The sequence below is a fragment of the Lethenteron reissneri genome, chromosome 48 (assembly GCF_015708825.2).
Source record: "Lethenteron reissneri isolate LAM-NWPU_2019-01 chromosome 48, ASM1570882v1, whole genome shotgun sequence".
Classification (NCBI taxonomy): Eukaryota; Metazoa; Chordata; class Hyperoartia; order Petromyzontiformes; family Petromyzontidae; genus Lethenteron; species Lethenteron reissneri.
The window spans coordinates 2,733,407-2,754,095 of record NC_083826.1 but is presented as its reverse complement, the minus strand read 5'-3'; the positions used below and the strand labels follow the sequence as shown (position 1 = coordinate 2,754,095).

Sequence of the window (20,689 nt, the reverse complement as noted above, 5' to 3'; positions counted from 1 at the left end):
CGCACTCAGAAAGGTCGTGAGTTCACACCCTGGCTGAGGATTGACTCGGCACATGTTCTCTCTGGGGGTCAATAAAATAGTAGTAACGCTTTGCGAAGAAGTCAACGTCGGTTGTCCCATGGATTTGACTCACCCCCGCTGTAGGAATGTGGAATTTCCACCGCTGGGTTCAGGGTTGTAAACAGGAGATGAGCCACTGCCCTTGGTACTCATATGAGCATTAAAAGCAATTATTATTATTGCATTACAATTCGGTGTTTTATATGGCAATAAAATGCCGTGCTACTGATCATTTTTCATTTCACGTGAATGCGTTCTTTGCGAAGTGCAGCATTCGCTCTGCTGCGCGGTTCAAGGAGCTTACGCGGGCAGCCCTGAATGCCGGCTCATTCTCAGCGAAGCCCCAACGGGGGGTGGCTTGGAGCTCCGTGGTTGTCTCCGCCTCCGCGCAGGGCAGGTGTGGCCGATGAAATGCGCGACCTGGTGCCTTGGCTTCAATAACCATTAACCGAAGCAGGTGTCACTGCCCTGAGCACCCAGCGGGCTCATGCGACCTGTGCTTGGGAGATAAATTAATGCGGGGCAGGGCGAGCCAATCGGAAGCCGGGGTGTGCTGGCCCACGTTCAACCCACATGTGTGGTGCTCTATATATATCTGGCGAACGGAGCGTTTAACCGCACACCGGAACGTGTCCCGCAGCGTCTGAAGGCCCACCTCGAGGCCCTCCACACCTGTCGAATTCACCACCTCAAGCTCGAGCCACCCGTAGGTCCCTTCGCCGGCGGGTTCCCAACTTCGTGATATCCCCATCCCATTGCTCTCTCTCTCTGTCTCTCAAGTTCTCCCGAACTCCTCTCGAGATGTCAAGAGCGGGGAGCACGATGTCCACGGCTCGCAAATTTTCCAGCCACTCGCAGAGCGGCGGCGGCGGCGGCCACAGCGTCGCCCGTAGCAGCGCGGCCAGCATGTACGGCGGCGGCGCCGGTGGCATCGAGGTGCATTCGGGCGGCGTCTTCATCTACGGGGCCGAGCCGGTGCTCTCCTCGTCCAAGGCGGCCTACTCCTCGTCCTCCTTCTCCTCCATGAGCCTCGGCAGGGGCGGAGGAGGCGGCGGAGCGGGAGGAGGAGGACTGCTGGGTGGCGATGAAAAGCTCGAGATGCAGGACCTCAACACGCGTCTGGAGGAGTACATGGAGAAGGTCCGCTACCTGGAGTCTGTCAACAAAGCCCTAGAGATCAAGGTGAGCGTCTTCTCTGGCGTGCGTGCACGCGGTGTCAGGTGCGATTGAAGGCGTCGTGTCTCCACCGCCGCTCAATGAATAACGAAACTATTATAAAGCATTTTTTTTTTACCAGGTAATGCACCACTGAGCCGTAAGCTCTTTATCAGAAGTGACCTGGCCAAAAATGATATTTCAACGAAGTGGCTTATCATCATGTGAAAATGTATAGCAGACAAATACTCTCAATGCATGTTTCTAAATGTGGAGGGGGAAACCCGGAGGACCCGGTGAAAAAAAGAGAGAACATGCAAACTCCAAATATACAACAGGCGTCAAGGTCCGGGATTCAGTACCCGACCTTCTGCATACCAGGCGAGGTAGTTAACATTTCGCCACCGTCGTGCCCCAATGAGACAGGGATGGAAAATCCCCCAACGTCCATGCGAGGCTCCGATTTCTCAAGAGGACAACCATTTCTAGACACACCGCACTGCACAAATTCTAGATTTGAAGCTTTCGTGACTGCAAGGGTTCATATTCTTAGGTTTTTTCGGTAAAGTCACGTAGGTAAAACATTAAAATTAAACGTCGTGATTTTTATTTTATTTTACTTTTTATTAATTTTAATATTTTACCTACGTGACTTTACCGAAAAAACCTAAGAATACCGCACTGCACATCGTTCAAGAGTTTCGTGTCGATCCACCTCTGGATAAATGCCATTACCACGCCGTGTCGGTCATGTGGGTCGTTGGTATGAATAACAATCGTGATATTAAAGATAAAAACTAATATTTGATTACGCATCCGAAAGCATTGTTCAATTGAAAATTATCTTTGAGACAGATTGCCTTCCGATGAGTTTTAAGGAATCTAAATTCATATATCCGAAATAAAGGACGAACATATGTGGCTGGAATAGAATATTTTTTAACGATTCTAACTCGTCAAATCTTGTTCACTCCCACATAACCAGCCCCAATGTGAATTATATAAGTGGTTGTATCTGCTCTGTATAATCGAGCAGCAAATTTCCGTGTGCGATTTCCGAAATGAAATAACGATGTACGTGGCTCAACTCGTTTTAGCGCTGCGCATTTCCCAGAACGCAGTGAAGCTAAAATCGAACTTGTGAATGAATGCGTGAGTAAATTATCCTTCGTGTGCGTACAGTCTTGTCTGTTGGTGTCAGAGGCAGCTCTGAGTATCGCACGAGTGAAAGAAGCTTTATGCTTCAGTTAAACAAGAAACACAATGGGGACTGGTAATTTGATTCTCAGTGTCCCCAGTTCCAATTTGACACCTCCCTGGACTCCAGACTACAAAGCAACCCACGACAATGACCTCAACTAAGTTCACGTCTCTCGAATGCGACGTGGCTTTGTGAACGCGTGAACGTCGCCGACTCTTTGCATGCGCAGGCAATGCTCACCTGCCGTCCAGTGACTCGCAGGCGAGAGTTGATGCATCACACAGCCGACGTGATGCATCTATATGCCTGCAGGCAGGGACCACGTGGTGGTACCTGTTTTAGTGGCAGTACAACAAGGGAGGTTTATGACCTTTTTGAAAGTTATTTGGTATATATATGGGTTTTTCCGTGACACTGGTTTAATTCCACACGTACAAATTTTAATTTGTATAACATCCAATAGCAATACCCTAAACATTGAGTTTTGAGACCCATTGAAGATTTCGTGGAAAAGCAAATTAGCGTTGTTGTTACTCCCAAACCCTCAAGAGAACTTTTTAAAGTTCTTAAGCAACGCTTACCAGAATTCAAATTACCCGTGCCTTTACGGTCCATTGGGCAGAGGGGGGGGGCTAGCGTTGTTTGCGTCAACGCGCCCCTATCGGCGCCGCCGGAGGGTCCTCTAGCGCAGCGTGAATGTCACTGTGCCCAGATCAAGGAGTCCCGCGCCAGCAACATCTCCACCACCAACTACGACCCCCTGCTCGTCAACATCGAGGCTCTCATTGAGCAGGTAAGACCGCGGTGCACCGGTGAGCCACACTGCAGCCACGAAGCTTTGTTGCGATACTGAGTGGCATCAAAGACTGATGACCCCCGCGTAAACCTTGTTGAATGTTAACGTTCAGTGCTGCGTCAATTAACAGCAGCAGCAGCGTCCACGACAGAGCGGCGTGGCCAGACCCACTTGCAACTGGCACGTCTGATTTCCAAGGTTAAATAGTAAAATACTAAAAAAATTCGTTCAGATGTGTAGGCCCAGCCGATCTGGGTGAGGTTCAAACTAGGTATGATCTCCACCTGTCACTGGTGCAGTGATTCCCAGGCAGGAATTGAACCCATCATTTGCTGTAGCGCAGTGTGCTGATGCACCACAAGCTACTTTGAGTTCAACATTTTACACGGTCCGTGAAAAATACCTGACCTTTTGATGAAGAAACTTAATTGAAATGCAATTTTATTTGACGGACAAGGGCGCGACTTGAAATCCTCCACAGTATGAATTCAATAAGTTATATGTCGGCATATCACGTGTTTGCACATCACGTGTTTACACATCGCGTATGAACACATCAAGCACAAGTGCATTCGACGAATTCGGGTTATGGACATTAAAAGATTCCCCGCTGAGCCCATCCACAACCAGGCCTATTCTGGCCCCTAATTACCAATCCCTCTTGTTCTGCTGTCATTAAAACTACACCAGCACTTATAATAGCTCAGTTCTTCATTTAAAATCATCATCATCATCATCCGATGTGCAATGTTATAATTGCTGTAAAGCGCCTCGATAAAGGTGCTATATAAATCTATATCAGATAAGATGTCACTGGAATAAATAAAATTAACCGTCTGTCCATTTTTCAAGTACATTTACACGGCGTTGCCGCTGGAGATCCACAAATTGACTTCAATCAAACGGTGACGCACCGCACCTAAGTTTGTGGTTGGTGGTAGATGGGCAGTGGCCGAAGGAAAAGGTGCCCTTGGCGTGCTCTGCCTTTGAAAAGAAGAATGCGGTTCAGCTGTGGTTTGGATGCTGATGCAGCCGACTGGGAAAGGCCAGTTTAAACCGCATGCATAATACAATATCCATTGTTTGGAACCATCAAAGATGGGCTGCGCCCTGAGCTCTCGCGCGTGACAGCAAATGGTAGCGATTGCGTCCGTTCCGTGTGACCAGATCACATCTGCGAAGTTGGTGAACGCCCAAATCTCCCTGGAGATCGACAACGCCCGCCTGGCCGCCGATGACTTCAGAACCAAGTGAGTGACGTCCACGTGTTGAGAGAGCGACGGTGGAACTCGGGGAGACGGATGTTTAAATTTCAAATGAATGCCGATCTCCTGACGCGTCGTGCAATTGGCAAATTCTATTACCATCTAATGACCTTCAACCCCATAACCACCAACCACCACCAGCACCCACAGCACCACTCCACCAACATTGTGATTGCAAAACAGTGCAGGGTGAATGGCACAAATCACATTGTCAATTAACGTGGCCATATGGTTGTATAATGTGACAATATCCTCTCCCCCTGACCTGGAATCATGGGCCCAAGTCCAGAGCTGACACAATTTAAGAAATTGCCTAAGCTAAGAAATTCTCATAAATTTGATTCCGTGAGGGAGTTGAGAAAATTAAACATTGTATAGCTCGTGGAATGTATGCATGTACGTTGAACTTCTTTCGCACCGTACGTAGCTAACCGTGCTAATCGGAGGTGCGGAATTCTTTCAGGATAAACAAAGATTCTGATTCCGTTTGTCAAAGTAAATTAAAAAAACGTAGAACAATTAATACACTTTCATAATTATGACAAAAATTACATTTATAACATTCACGGCGAATATAATTAATATTAATAACATAAACACACCTGACTCAGCCGCAGATCAACTGACATGCACAAAGCCATGATGTCACACTGGACATGTTGTGACATCATGTCGGCCATGTTGCATTGGATTGCCTTCCTGGCAGCTGATTGGCTGGTGCAGTAGAAGCGATAATGTCAACCCTAGCAACTTCTGTCGCGCCTATAGATTTGCGATCGCACCGGAACTTGTTCCAAATCAATGTTTTTACGTTTTGTCCTAGGGCATGTCAGACTTTCTGTCCTGGTGAATCGTGTTTCGTTTCCGAGGACCTGCACCCATCCATAAATGCTGCTCATCAGCCAGGATTTCACAACGGGATTGAACTTTTATTGAAATGTCTGGGACTTAAGTGGACAGTGGCGTAAAGCACAGGACGGACCACTCCTTTTTTATGATTAAAATATTCACCCGGAAAAAAACCCTTGAGACGGAAAATATCATTTGCAAGGGTGTGCAGGGTGTCACTTGACACATAGAAACCATTCCTCACCCTGCGGCCATTGTATGTACGTATGTTGAACTTCTTTCGCACCGTATGTAGCCAACCGTGCTGATCATTAACAAACACTGCTTAGTAATAATACACAGGGACCAGCCTGCATTTCCAAACAAAAGCTGCTTGTACAGTGATGCTGTCAATATATAGCTCAGGATGCAATGCTGCCCCAGTCAGTGTCTTGGAGGTTTAAATTTCGTTTTAATCAACCGCGATGATTATTGTTTAATCATCATCATCATCAACTCATCATCGTCGTCATTATTATTTAGCAATAATTCTTAGCTCGTCGTCAATCCACTGCTGAATGAAGGCCTCCGCAAGCTGTAAGACCGTAATTCACTCCAGCGGTCAACGCGGAGTTGTTGACAAAGTGGTCGGTGGCCCAGCAACCGCTTCGGATATCACTCGCCACTGATGTTTGCCGATGCCGGATATTGAACTCAGAACTGGGACTATGTGGCAATCAGTCACGCGAGCGCACTGCACGTGTTGTTATTTGATATGTGTAGTTGTGTCTCAAAACACACTCGTTATACGTCTACTTTTCTTATCAATTTAAGTAAATGTTCCACACGATTGCAAGTGGCAACTACGCAGCCATTTTATATCTAATTTTCAAGCCTTCACATTGTATAATGAGTCTTGCCACTGTGACTCAGAACCTTGCCATGTGACTCACAATCTTGCTATATGACTCACAACCTTGCCATGTGACTCACAATCTGACCCCCTCTGCCCTCAAGGAAGGCCGTTTCCAAAAACATTCAATTTTAAAAGGCAGCGTTCATGGGGACATTGGTTAATCATTTTCAGGTTGTCTTCAGTGCCGATTTCCGTGAAGAGAATTTCCATTCAGAACCAAAAGTTTACTTCTAGAAATGTCTCGCGATGGACGCAAGGTGGGGGGGGGGATGCCATGGTGCAGTGGTCAGCACCCGCCACTTCTAATCCAGATGTCGCCGGTTCCACTTCTGCTCCTTGCACTGAATTTAAAACAATGTGGCGAGTTTCTACCTCTGTCCACGCAGCAGCCTAAAGGGTTGCTCCGCTTTGAGTCCATTGGCAGCTGGTGTGTCGTGGAGAAAAGCGTGGGTACCTCTTCCAAGACGTCTGCTCGGCATGGAAGAGTAGACCAAACACCCTCTTAAGAGCTTCCTCGAGTGGAGGCCCCCTTGCGCCAGCATTGTCGTGAGCGAGCCGTTGCAGGGCTGCACCTTTACCTTTTAACTGAGACGCCAGGGCAAGTTTAACCACGTGGCGACTGAGGCCACCGCAGTGCCCTCTCGAGGAACGGTTCCCGCCTGTCGGAATTGGGAAACGATTCCGTAAACGGTGACTCTGTCCACCGGTTATCGTTCAGTCACCGCAAATCCACGACCTCCACTCGGATGCTTCAGTTGAGTTCATTTCAGTTCATTTATTAGGTATAGCCCTAAATTTCGATTTAAAGCTTTCGTGACTGCAGGGATTCATATTCTTGGTTCTTTCGGTAAAGTCACGTAGAAGGGAAATAATAAAATAATACAAATAAAACAATAGAATTCTCACCGTTTTATTTGTATTATTGTATTATTATTTCCCTTCTACGTGACTTTACCGAAATAACCAATGGATAGGTATAGCCCTGTGAGCCATGCGGCTCTTGAATCGGGTGCAACCGCAACAAAACAAAACCCACGAAAAAGAAAACATCTTAAAGTGACTACGCGCAAACAGAAACATTCAGGATGAACCCGGCCCGTTGTCGGAGATGGACCGAGGGAGGTCGAATCGATGCCCCCTGTCGCGAACGGAGGCACCAGCACGCGCTCGTCAAAGCGCATGTCACGTTGCCATCAAGCCGACAGGCAGGCAGCCGTCAACCCGCCGGCCCTGCATTCAGGACAAAGATCCCCCGTATAGCCTTAACAGACTGTAGGGGCAAGTGCTGTTAGCGAGCACCTGTGAAGGCCGGCACGGCACACGAGGGGGTGGGTGGCCAACACCACGCCCGACCGCCTTTGCCTCCCCAGTGGCGATGTTTACACACCGCACCAGGTACTCATTTAAGGCTGAGTCGACCTAAGGGAGGCCCAGGACCGGTTCAAATAATCGTCACTAGTGTTAGCCGTGAGCGGGAATCGAACCTGGGTCGCCAGGTTCATAGCGCAGCGCGCTAACCGCTACACTACCGCCAGGACACAGACACACAAAGAAAAACACGCGAACACTCACGCCGACTCGTGTGTGTCGTGGGTTAGCACCGAGTCATTATAAATTGATGACCACCGCCGCCGTAGTGTATTACACACGGTCGTTATGGTCTTTAAGGAGAAGTTTCCACGGGTTTATTCCCCTCGGGCACAGGCTCGGCTTTGTTCCGCATGAAAGCCGCCCTCTTTGCCTTGAGGTCCCCGATTTCTCAGCCAAAGGGGAGGGGCCCATTCCGGAGTTCACTTTAGGTACCTCAAGGACAACCCTGCAATTATCTAACCTGTTGTTTGTTTCACAAATCTTTTAATTTCACCTTGTCCATTCTTATTTATCGCTTTTGTGTTGGCATTGATTTATGTTTCACTTCAAGACACCTGTGACGGGATCGTGGCTTAGATTTTGTCTTTTTTTCATTCTCAGCGTCATCATCAGTGTTTTTAATGATAATCAAAAATCTTTAACTCCTGGACCTGTTCATGATGATACATTCATTCGTTAAGTCGTCGGTAACATGGTCTCACACCATTTATTAAAACTAGCATTGGACATTGCTCATCTCCGTTGGTGGTTCGGAACCAATCGTGATGATTCCACATTTCTCTGGCAGGCGCACGTCCATCTATAAAAACAAGCCATGATTGATTCGTCACAAAGCAGTGCTCGTTGTGTTGCCTCCCGCATGGGTGACGGGTCGCGTCAAACAGCTCGGCATCCCTGGAGCATAACAATCGATTTCATTCAACGAATTCATGAACCGTCGTGTCCAGCCTATCCAAACCACCGTGCCCACCCGCTGCGTCTGACCGACCCTGCGTGCGTGGCCTAGGTGGGAGACGGAAATTGTTCTGCGCCAGTCAGTGGAGGGCGACATCGACAACTTGCGGGGCCTCAAGCTGGACTACGAGTCGGAGAGCGGACTGCTGCACTCCCAACTGCAGCTGCTCACCGAGGAGCTCCTCTACCTCAAGAAGAACCACGCCGAGGTGGGCGGCGAGGCCCTCTGGCCGGTGGCGGGCGCAGAGTTAGACTGATGACCTTAATCTAAGTTGTCTTGTGGTTGTTGTTGTTGTTGGTTGTTTGACTTGCATCCCACTGGGATTTTTGCACACAGCGTTGGCGTACGGTGATTTTTTTCTGCAATGTTTTGCTGTCTTTTCTTGGATTTTCTGTTTGCACTTAGTCACATAGTCACTTTAAGATGTTTTTTTGTTCGTGTTTTTGTTTTCTGTTTGTTGCGGTTGCACCCGATTCAAGAGCCGAATGGCTCACAGGACTATACCTAATACATGAACTTGAACTTGAACAATCTGGGCGACATGGGGCTTGACGCAGGAGTGGGGGGCAAGACTGTTGCGGTATTGACCGTGGTGGGCGATTTACTCTTAGTCCTTTCGGTAAAGTCACGTAGGTAAAAAATGAAATAAAAATTAATAAAAATAAAATAATAAAAATCACGACGTTTCGGAGGCAACACAAGTCTCCGTCATCAGGTGGGACCGTCACAGCCAGATTTGCTGCATCAAGTGATCTTGCCTCCGAAACGTCGTGATTTTTTTTTCATTTTTATTAATTTTAATTTCGTTTTTTACCTGCGTGACTTTACCGAAAGAACTAAGAGTATGAATCCTTGCAGTCGCGGTGGGCGATTTCTGTCCGGTCCGAACGTCCTCCCTCCCTCCCTTCTCCCCGGCTTGTCGGGCGCGCAGGAGATGGCCGCGCTGCGTGCGCAGTGCGGTGCCGAGATGAGTGTGGAGGTAGACAGCGCCCCGGGCGTCGACCTCAGCAAGATCATCGCGCAGATCCGAGCGCAGTACGAGGAGATGATCAGGAAGAACCAAGAGGAGGCCGAGGCTGCGTTCAAGAAGCAGGTGCCCGTAGAATAACTCATCGTCACGCTTCTATCGCTACTGCCGTGGCTGCTATTCCAATGAACTTCACTCGTTGATACATACGCCCGTGACGAGGACTTTGTCTACCAGACCGAATGATTCGTCTCATCCGTTCTGGTGTTCAGCGACCGCAATGCCGGCAGTCACAGCAACACTGACTGGTCCACTGACTCGGTCACCCCGCTCATCTGCGCCACCACTCGTCACACTCGCGGGTGCTGTTGACTGCTCGTAGTGTTTATTGCTCGGCCACTTGACATTTTGGGGAGGGGGGTGCTTTCAGGCCTGTGCTCAGCAGATGTGTTGACAGGTGTATGACTACGTAACCGAATAAATCCGCCGCTGAAATCTTGGGGTGAAGTTCAGATTTTAGCTGCCGATGATTAAACCAGACTCTCTGCGATGACGAGAGTTGACAAACATCACACGAAACAGCTATTATTGAATCCGGGTTTTTTTCCCACTGAAGTTGGCTGATTGCAAATGGGTTTGATTGGCATGTGATGAACCCTCTTTGAAAGGCATATAATAACGAGTTGCATTTGACAGTAGGAATAGCGTCATGTAATTTTTTTCTCAAAACAGTTGTTCGACCACTTCAGAACATGACGGTAGTGTTAATAGTCATATATTTTTTTGTTTGGTAGATATATGTGTGTGTGTACACTTTGAGTCACACAGCGCACTTGGCAGTATCCAACACACGGCCACTTGACCACGCGACTTCCCCGCACTCTTTCACCGCGCGCGCGCGAGCAGGCGGAGATGGTGAAGGCGACAGCGTCGCAGGGCCAGGCGGCCCTGAACACCGTGAAGATGGAGAGCAAGGAGGCGCGGCAGTCACTGCAGACGCTCATGCTGGAGCTGGAGATGCTACGCAGCACGGTGAGAGACCCACGCGTGATGGCGTCTCTCCCCACCCCCCACCCCTAGCCCAGAGCCACAGCATCCAAAAAGAACCCAGAATATCACCATTATTTCGATGTAAAGCTTTCGTGACTGCAGGGATTCATTTCCTTGGTTCTTTCGGTAAATTCACGTAGAAGGGAAATAATAAAATAATAAAAATAAAATATCATTTATTATATTTTAATAATAATGTATTATGTTTTTAATAAATAAGAACCAAGAATATCACCATTACAATTAACACGAGCGTGTGACGGGTCCCGTGGTCTCGGCCCCAGAACAAGTCTCTGGAGGATGCGCTGGCCGACACGGAGGGCCGCTACGGCCACGAGCTGCAGCTGCTGCAGGCACAGCTGCAGAAGCTGGAGGGCGAGATCGCTCAGGTGCGAGCGGGCGACAACTGCGCAGCTCCAAGAGTACCAGACGCTGCTCAACGCCAAGATGAAGCTCGAGATGGAGATCGCCACCTACAGGCGTCTGCTGGAGGGAGAGGACAACAGGTGAACGGACGGGAGAGGTTTCATGACCGTCGCCAGAGTTCCGAGTTGTGTCTATAATAGAGTATACGTTATAAAGGGGCCCTAAATAAATAAAACACGTAAATATTAAAGCGCACATTTTCAACTTGCGCAGTAAAGTAATTGTATTTTTTCATTTGCTATACAGCCGGATAATGCGACAAATCGCTAACCTTAAACACCCAGTCGTTCGTAAAAGTTGAAGGCAGGTATAGTACTATAGTAATAGAGCAAGTGCAGCATCATTGAACCGGAATTGATAGCTTGAAAGCATTTAGCGCCGGGCCCTTGAAAGTGGGGGGCCCGTAGCATATGTAGCTACATTTGCTACTAGGATAATCTGGCACTGATACAGGGGTGTATTTTTGTGTTAGTTCGCTTAAATGTAAATGTGTCGTGAAAACCGCCACCACCCGACACAGCCGTAGGTGGACGGCTGACGGGGCGGGGGGGGGGGTTATGTAGTGATATAAATTACAATGGATATCCATTTCCGGCCGGGTTGTTCAGATCGAAACGGGGGGATTTCTCCACAACTCTGTGGCTGTCGCCTGCTGATGCTGGTTGTTGTAATTACCGGCGAAACGTCACGGATTCTCGAATTATAAATGTTGCAGTGGGTTTATTCTCCAACACACCGGTGTGCTGTACTAGTAATGAATTGGCATATTTTGTTGACGTGACAAACCTTACTAATTGGCTGTGTAGGATGGTGGCACGTTTAACGACACATTTATATTTACGCGATCTAACCCCCAAAAAATGTAGGTGAACCTTGCCGACCTTCATAGGTGCTCGCTTACAGCACTTGCCCCAACAGTCTGTTAAAGGTTATATGGGGGATCTTTGTCTTTGTGTGTGTCTGTTCGCAGGCTGGGCGGAGCTGGTGGTGCTGGTGGAGCCGGTGGAGCATTTGGCGCTGGTGGTGGAGGTGGTGGAGGTGGTGGAGCGTTTGGCGCTGGTGGTGGAGGTGGAGGTGCTGGTGGTGGAGCGTTTGGAAGTGGATATGGAGCAGGTCAGAACACGGGGGTGCATTGGGAGGCGTGGAGCGATTAAACCCCACAAACCCACAGTGAATTGATGAGCAATCAATTTAGGATCCGATTCAAGATTCAATTTATTTTTTGCGTCTCATTTGTTACCACCTCGTTTGCATTGTTTTTCACTTGTTCCACTTTGTTTGTGTAATCTGGTCCACAATTACACAGCATAAGCATACCTCTCATATAACATTGTGCCCACAATCGGTCTAAATGTCACTTGGCACCGATTTTAATCGCGTGTCATTGACCATGTAACTTATGCCCATTTCTCATCCGCAGGTTATAGTTCATCGCAGACTGTGTAAGTATCCAAATGTTTACAAAATGTATGTTATTATTTTTAAAGCCCATATTGCATACACATGTGTGCATAGCAGCCAATTATATTCTTGAACTATGGGGACCTCATTTGCCAGTAAAAATATGATAATTGGTTCTTTACCCTTCTATCTGGCAACAAAACTGACACCTTTTTGCAAGGAGTCATGTTTGCATAGACCGCAATACCTGCAGTCATAAATACAAACAAAAGACATAACTCTGATAATGTGCACTGTCCTTGAAGTTGATTGGTCCACACCCGAGACAGCTTTCCTTCGAGCCTAGTCTCATATGGGTTGGACCAGATGACGCCAAAAGGCGCACAACTCAAGGACAATGCACCATCAGAGTATGAGAGCTCGGGGCAAGCATCTACACTATGGGGACCTCATTTGCCAGTAAACTTCAAGGACAGTGCACATTATCAGAGTTATGTCTTTTGTTTGTATTTATGACTGCAGGTATTGCGGTCTATGCAAACATGACTCCTTGCAAAAAGGTGTCAGTTTTGTTGCCAGATAGAAGGGTAAAGAACCAATTATTATATTCTTGAAGTTTACTTGTTATCATTGCTGTTGTTTTTGTCTTTGCATTTCTTTTTTATATTTTTAAGGTAAAATGGATATTATAGCATGGTACCATATCATCATGATTATTGTTTTGCAACCATTAGGGCACCTTCTTATCTTGTCCCGATACTCTTCCCAAGTTACCTAATCCCCCCCCCCCCTTGTCTCACCTTTTTTCATGAAAAAAAATGAATGCATAAAAGTAGTGACTAATTGGTAGAGCGAGTGGCTCTATGGGAGCATTGTGAGTTCAAATCCGAGTTTGGGGTCGACTCAGCCCATCATCGATAAAATAAGTACTACTTGGTGGGGAAGTCAATTGCGGTTGTCCTATGGACGACTCGTCCTCGCCATATGAATGAGGAATTTCCGCCACTGACTTAAGGGCTTTCAGCAGATGATTGAACACCGTCTCCACACTCATTCGAGTAGGAATTCACTTGACTTTGACGTTCATATTTCTGAAACCCTCGACTGGTGAATGAACAGATGATTATAAATATATATAACAAAAAATTGTATATCTTTTATCACAGGTTCTAGGACAGTGTAGGACATCAGAGGAGAAGGAGTGACCTCCCATTGAGCAGAGGTTGGCTCGAAGTAGATGGGTGCCGCGGTGGTGGCCAGATATTTACTATCTCGCCTGGCATACAGGAGGTCGTGGTTTCTTTTGATCCTGTCCCTGACGCCCGTATCCCCGTGATCGCGTGGATTTTTCTCCAGGTCCTCCGGTTTTTCCCTCCACATTTAGAAACGTGCGTTTAGAGTGTTTGGCTGCTATAAAATTCCACGTGATAAGCCACTTTGTTGAGCTATCATTTGTGGCCAGGTCGCTTCTGAAAAAAGAGCTACATAGCTCAGAGGTTTAGATGCCTGCATGCATTTCTCGTCTGCAGATCTTCCTCCGCAAGCAAATTCAATGGCCAAGATGATGATGACGACGATGATGATGACGGCGTTGATGGCACCGTTGCTGGTAAACAAAGCATTTGCATGGCATCCCTCCGCTCGCGACTAGCAGAGGAGTTACGACTCCCCCATGGGCAGTCGTTCGGTTTAAAAAAAAAATTGCTCATAATACATATTTTTTTGAGTTCGATCGCGTTAATATAAATGTGCCGTTCAACCCGACACAGCCAATTAGTAAGGTTTGTCAAGTAAACAAAAAATTACAATTTGTAACTAGTTCAGCACACCTGTGTGTTGGAGAGCAAATCGACAATATTTACACGATCAAACCCAAAAAACCTGTATTATGGACGATGTTGGTCACGAAAGCCTACGCGTTAAAAAAAGATTGCCTCGCGTTTATTATTTTTGTTCACTCCAGCTCGTCTCCACACTGCCCAATCCTCAAATGACACATTGGGGTGTTATTTAAATACACTTTGCATTCGGTGAAAACATTATTTCCCTTCTTACCACTTGTATTGTGGCTCTGCGGCAAAGCAGGAGGGTCGCCATTTAAAGCTTGCGAGTTCAAATCCTGGTTGGCGTTTGACTCTGTCCTTCATCCTTCCTGGGTCGTTAAAATATGTACCAATTTGTGGGGAAGTTAACAGTAGTTGTCGCGTCTATAGATTCGCTCCCGTCATAAGAATGTGGAATTTCCGCCACCTGCTCAGGGGGCTGTGAATTTAAATTGTAAGCCTCAATAATCGATATTAATAGATCAATCAACTCCTTAAACTCCTACTTGATCATACAAAGCGGCCAAAACGCATCTCTTGCATTGCAACACTTTGTAATCCCTCCTGAACGTCTATTTGCCAAGATCCACGTAATAACCATTCCCCGTTAAAACAAAACGCGTTGACTCTTTATCAATTACAACTGCGATCGCGTTGCTCATTGCTGACCGTTAGATGTTTTGGGCCATTGCACCTGTATGCTGAGCAACTGTAACAAACGGGTGCAGATGTGTGAAAATTCAGTTGGTCTCTAGAATATAACTGAGGATGATTGAGGTTTGATATTGATGTAATTGATGGACAGTGTTGGATGGATGATGATGATAGGTGGTGATGATGGGTGATGATGATGGGTGATGATGGTGATAATGGGTGATGGTGATGGGCGATGATTATGATGGGCGATGATGATGATGGGTGATGGGTGATGATTATGGGTGATGATGGTTATAATGGGTGATGGTGATGACGATGATGATGGATGATGATAATGATGGGTGATGATGACGATGATGATGGGTGATGATGACGATGGGTGATGATGATCATGGATGATGACAATGGATGATAATGATGACGGTGATGATGATGATGACGATGGGTGATGATGATGTATTCCCAAAGGTGGTGTGGGGGTCATTCAAAAGAGAAGTAAGAAGAAGATTGTGAAGATCATCACGCAGACGATCCTAGACGGCAAGGTGATCGATCAAGACGAGAATGTCCAGGAGAGTGAGATGATTGAATGATGGGGACATTCCGCTCCTCCCACGTTGCTCCATCAAATACACAATGGCCCCAATGTTACTACCCAAACGACGACACCTCCAATACAAGCACGTGTTCCAAGTCATCACCAGTGTCCATTCATTGACCCCCCCCCCCTCTTCCTCCTCCCGGTGTCTTTGGGAAGCTAAAATTAACTGAAGGGCTGGGAACTGGAGTTCATAGAACTACACATTAAGTTTGACTTCCAACATGGTTCACTTCATCATCGGTACATGTTTACGAAGGGAAATTAAACACACTGAAAACCGAACTTTGAACTGTTTTACGGTAAAAATGAAACAAGCTGCAGGCAATATCCGCTTCAAACTTAGTCAGTGCATCATAAACCGCCGTTTTAAACTTAAAAAAACGCTCTTTGAAAACGCGATGAGAAATAAAAAAAATTGTCATCGCCAGGGAGAAGTTTTAACATCGCAGCAGTGCATGATCCAGAGACTGGCCGATTATATTTCAATATGGGAACCCACCACAGCAGTACCCTTCAATGTACTACTATAATGAGCCAGGAATGTCTGTGTGTCCCGCGCGTGACGTCACTCCACGTCGACCAGCCCCCCTCATTAATAATCATGAACAGGTTACGTCCTCCACATGGACCCCCCCCCCCTCATTAATAATCATGAGCGGGTGACGTCGCTCCACATCGAACAGCCCCGCTCATTAATAATCATGAACTGGTGACGTCCTCCAAATGGACACTCCTTCCATTCATAATAATTAGCGGGTGACGTCACTCCACATGGGGGGGGGGGGCGCGGCGCCTCCTCCCCCCTCCTCGGCGTCAACTCACAACCCTCACTACAAAGGCAGAACCCTCACGTCACCACGCGATCTCCGTAACGCTGTTGAGACATCGAAGTAAAAAGGACGTCATTATGAACAAGGGATTATAACCTGTCAATGAAATAAGTCTGTGTCACCGTGGCCTTACAAATTGCACACGAATTAATGCAATCAATATCACGTCACGGGCTGCTTTTCACTTGCAAGTTTCAGATTTACAGCAATACACCCGTCCTTGGATGGGCAATGTCGAGGCATAAATAAACAGACACTTGCGCATCCTTCACGTATCCATCCCTCCACGTATTTTTGACACATTCTATCAGCCGCACGGCCTCCTGGGAGTTCATCATTTCCGCAGAATTTATTCAAAACAACGAGCAGGCTCCGAAGAGTCACGTGACGTTGGCTATTACTAATTTTTTTTGCTTAAATGCTTTCCTTTTGGCTTCTTTTCAACGCAGAATGAAATGTTTGGTGTTTTGAGAGCCTGCATCTTTCGTCGTTTCCTTTTGGTGGATTTTTTCAAATGATTACGGGTTTCATACGGTGAGCGGAAGGTCTTGGGAATTTCTGTAAAAGGGTTTTTCATGGGAACATTTTAATAAACATAACAATCAACATTTCCTTCATACTATTGTTGTTTTTATTGAGAAGCGTTTTTATTTTTGATATGAACGAGTAAAAACCCTACATTTAATGGCGTCTTCTTGGTTCTTTCGGTAAAGTCACGTAGAATGGAAATAAAAAAACACATAATAAAATAATTCCCACGACGTTTCTGAATGACTCTGTCTCCTTGACAGACCTGTTCTTCACCTGAGGACGGCTGCTTGCGTTGTGGCCGAAACGTCGTGGGAATTATTTTAATTAGTTTTATTTTTTATTATTTTATTATTTCCATTCTACGTCACTTTACCGAAAGAACCAAGAAGATGAATCCCTGCAGTCACGAAAGCTTTAAATTAAAATTTAATGGCGTGTTTCCCACCCTATTCCTACTAAATTGTTTTTGATGTCGTAGAGTTTTGAATTTTGGCCTGAGGATTGTGCACATGACCACGGCTGCCTCGATGCTGTTGTTATTCGTGAGTGGATGCACAATATCGACTGCCAAGGAGGAGTGTCTTTATCCGAGTGTGATATTTCTACAGGCGATGAAAACGCAGTGCGACGATTTGGCCTCTGTGTTTGGGTGGCAGGAACTGAATCGTCCCAAAACCTTGTAGTTCCGTGTTGAACTTATAACAAAACACTACTGCACAGTTGATAATTGGTTCTTTACCCTTCTATCTGGCAACAAAACTGACACCTTTTTACAAGGAGTCATGTTTGCATAGACCGCAATACCTGCAGTCATAATCCAAACAAAAAACATAACTCTGATAATGTGCACTGTTTTGTTTGCATTATGACTGCAGGTATTGTGGTCTATGTAAACATGACTCCTTGTAAAAAGGTGTCAGTTTTGTTGCCAGATAGAAGGGTAAAGAACCAATTATCATATTTTTACTGGCAAATGAGGTTCCCATAGTGTAGATGCTTGCCCCGAGCTCTCATACTCTGATGGTGCATTGTCCTTGAGTTGTGCGCCTTTTGGCGTCATCTGGTCCAACCCATATGAGACTAGGCTCTAAGGAAAGCTGTCTCGGGTGTGGACCAATCAACTTCAAGAACAGTGCACATTTTCAGAGTTATGTTCTTTTGTTTGTATTATGACTGCAGGTTTTGCGGTCTATGCAAACATGACTCCTTGTAAAAAGGTGTCAGTTTTGTTGCCAGATAGAAGGGTAAAGAACCAATTATCATATTTTTACTGGCAAATGAGGTTCCCATAGTACTGCACAGTTGTTGAAGGCCCCCTAGACTGACTGAGAAATATGCCTGGAGTTGGTCTGTGGAGAAGGTGGTCCCTCTACGCATGTGCCGAAGTTGGAACTCGGGTGGCAGACGAAAATAAAATAATTCCACACCACTGGATTGTGGTTCAACAACATCATTTCGCTGGCGGATAATAAACTCCTGTGAAATAACTAAAAGGCAATCAAGGTTCATGCCGTCAATGAACCGTTCCCAGCGTCTGCCAAGAGCAATTACGAGTAATGAAATTGATTGCCCACGTGGGCTTTCCCAAGCGTGATGGGAAGGCGTGGCGCATCGAAGTGGACAAACGCCAGAGAGTCAGCAACATTACGCAACGCCACACCTGGCGCTCGCGTTGTAAACAAACTCAAAATGCCACTCTATTTCCTTTTGTGCCGTTCGGCGGTGTTTTTTTTTTGCCAAACCACAGATCACAACGAGTGATCATCTTCGCACCCACGCGTCAGTCAAACGTGCAAACGCCCCTCCAGCAGCACGTTACCGCGATGTGAACGCTTTCTCCCATTGCCTCCCGCCGCCGTCCCGATCACCCTCCGGTTTTCCTCGCTGCCTCGCGAGCCCCCAAACCCCTCCGGGCACACAGCCTCCCCGCTGCGCCCTTCGTTACCACCCACAAGCCCTGTGCCTCAGACTCACCCGGACGCAAATTGCACAACAGGGGAGGCATAATTGGCAGTAGATTGAAAAGGGGAGATGACCACGCCCGGTATTAGGTTACCGGAGGCCACCGCTTCCTTGATGATCGGCGGGATAACGAAGCGGAGAATGTTATTGAAAAATCGGTGAACCGTGGGTGGTGAGGTCCGGTGCTGGGCCGCGCTCTTCCCGGGAATCTGATATAATAATATAATGAAAACCTGTCAAATGGCAAAAGTGGTGGTTCACAGCCGTGATCAAAGACATTGATGGGAAGGTCGTGGAAGATGCTCTTTGTCATGTTGGGAACTTGTTATCCATGTCCCTTGCACGGGGTTTAAACACGCGGGGACGTGTGTTAGTGTCCGGTACTAAAAAGGACTTGATCAGGCCAGGCGGTACTGATTGTGTGGTGGGTGCGAGTTAGAAATGAAGCCACTTGCTGGGCTAAGCCAGGAGATGGTGACTTCGATGCCCATGGGTATGGAGGAAGCTTCACGAATGTGTACTTCCACCAACCCTCCTCGCCTTCACATTGCTGCATGAATAGGTCACCTGCAGCAACAGGACCCAGCTGTTTCCGTTGAGGGTGAACTGCATTCTGGGATTGCGTTTCCTTAAAGCCATGTTGAGAATAGGCAATGGGAAGCCATCTGATTTCTCCTTCCTTAGTTGTGCCTCCCTCGTGGACCCTCGTGTGGAATGTGGTGTGGTGACGTGAATATTAGTGTGTGGGATTAGATAGGACGTAGGTAGCTTGAGTTAGAGATATTAATATTTGTAGATGTTAAAACAGGGTGCTTTAAACAAATGTTAACACTTCTGAGAATTTGCAACAACGCCACAAGAAATGTGCTCTGGAGGCCACCTGGAGAAGATTCCAGGCACGTGTTGACAACGATGGTGAACAAGTCTTTGACTTTTTGAAGCTATTAAAATTACATTTGTTATCATGTTACAGTGTATCATCTGTTTTTTTTTCTATTAAAAACATTAGTCCCATTTAAGTGTTAAAACATTTTGAAGCACCCTGTATTTATATCTACATTCAATCAGTGTGTATTACCTGTTATGACATATGCTTCATCAACACGCTCATTAACAAACAACAAATTTTAGACCAAAAACTGAAAAGTGCGCAAAGAAGCGTGGAGAGATACACGATTAGAATCACACTTAAGAGACGTAAAGAGAAACACTTGGATTCGAGAACACACGCTGGTGAATGACATCATCCGAACTGATAATTGTTTTTTTACCCTTCGACCTGGCAACAAAACTGACACCTTTTTTACAAGGAGTCATGTTTACATAGACCACAATACCTGCAGTCATAATGCAAACAAAAAACATAACTCTGATAATGTGCGCTGTTTTGTTTGCATTATGAATGCAGGTATTGTGGTCTATGTAAACATGACTCCTTGTAAAAAATGTGTCAGTTTTGTTGCCAGGAAGAAGGGTAAAAAACCAATTATCATATTTTTACTGGCAAATGAGGTTCCAATGGTGTAAAATATCATCCGAACTATTGAGAACAGTTGTCTTGTGCAGCACACAGCTCTAGAAGGGACGATGGGCGATGGTCACGGCGAATTGTAGAGAGCAGCCAAGGAAGGGAACGCGTCCGGGAGGATGCCCGGCTTGGATACACGAAGCGGTGAATTCAGTTCCCGTGCGAGCTGCTTTTGCGGCATTGCGGAGTCGTGAGAGGTGCCGACGACTTTGGGTAGGCCTTCGTCCAGCAGCGGATTTGTCGTAACTAATGATGATGACGATACATTATTTGTATTTAGCGCGTGTTTTTACACGTGACTGCCATGCAGTTAGAGCGACAGATAAGCATCACATACAAATACATACATATCCCAGTCAATTTCGA

General features: G+C 46.5%; 1 protein-coding gene across 1 annotated transcript; it reads left to right on the top strand.

Moving 5' to 3' along the window:
* Positions 1-519: 519 nt before the first annotated feature.
* Positions 520-16,910, top strand: LOC133354683 (keratin, type 1 cytoskeletal 11-like). Its single transcript, XM_061571734.1, is given in 12 exon segments — positions 520-1,242; positions 3,129-3,209; positions 4,380-4,462; positions 8,599-8,755; positions 9,479-9,640; positions 10,421-10,546; positions 10,849-10,971; positions 10,973-11,070; positions 11,961-12,103; positions 12,411-12,432; positions 13,921-14,000; positions 15,340-16,910. Coding segments are annotated over 12 exon segments (1,581 nt in total). The 5' UTR covers positions 520-861; the 3' UTR covers positions 15,465-16,910.
* The last annotated feature ends 3,779 nt before the right edge of the window (positions 16,911-20,689 follow it).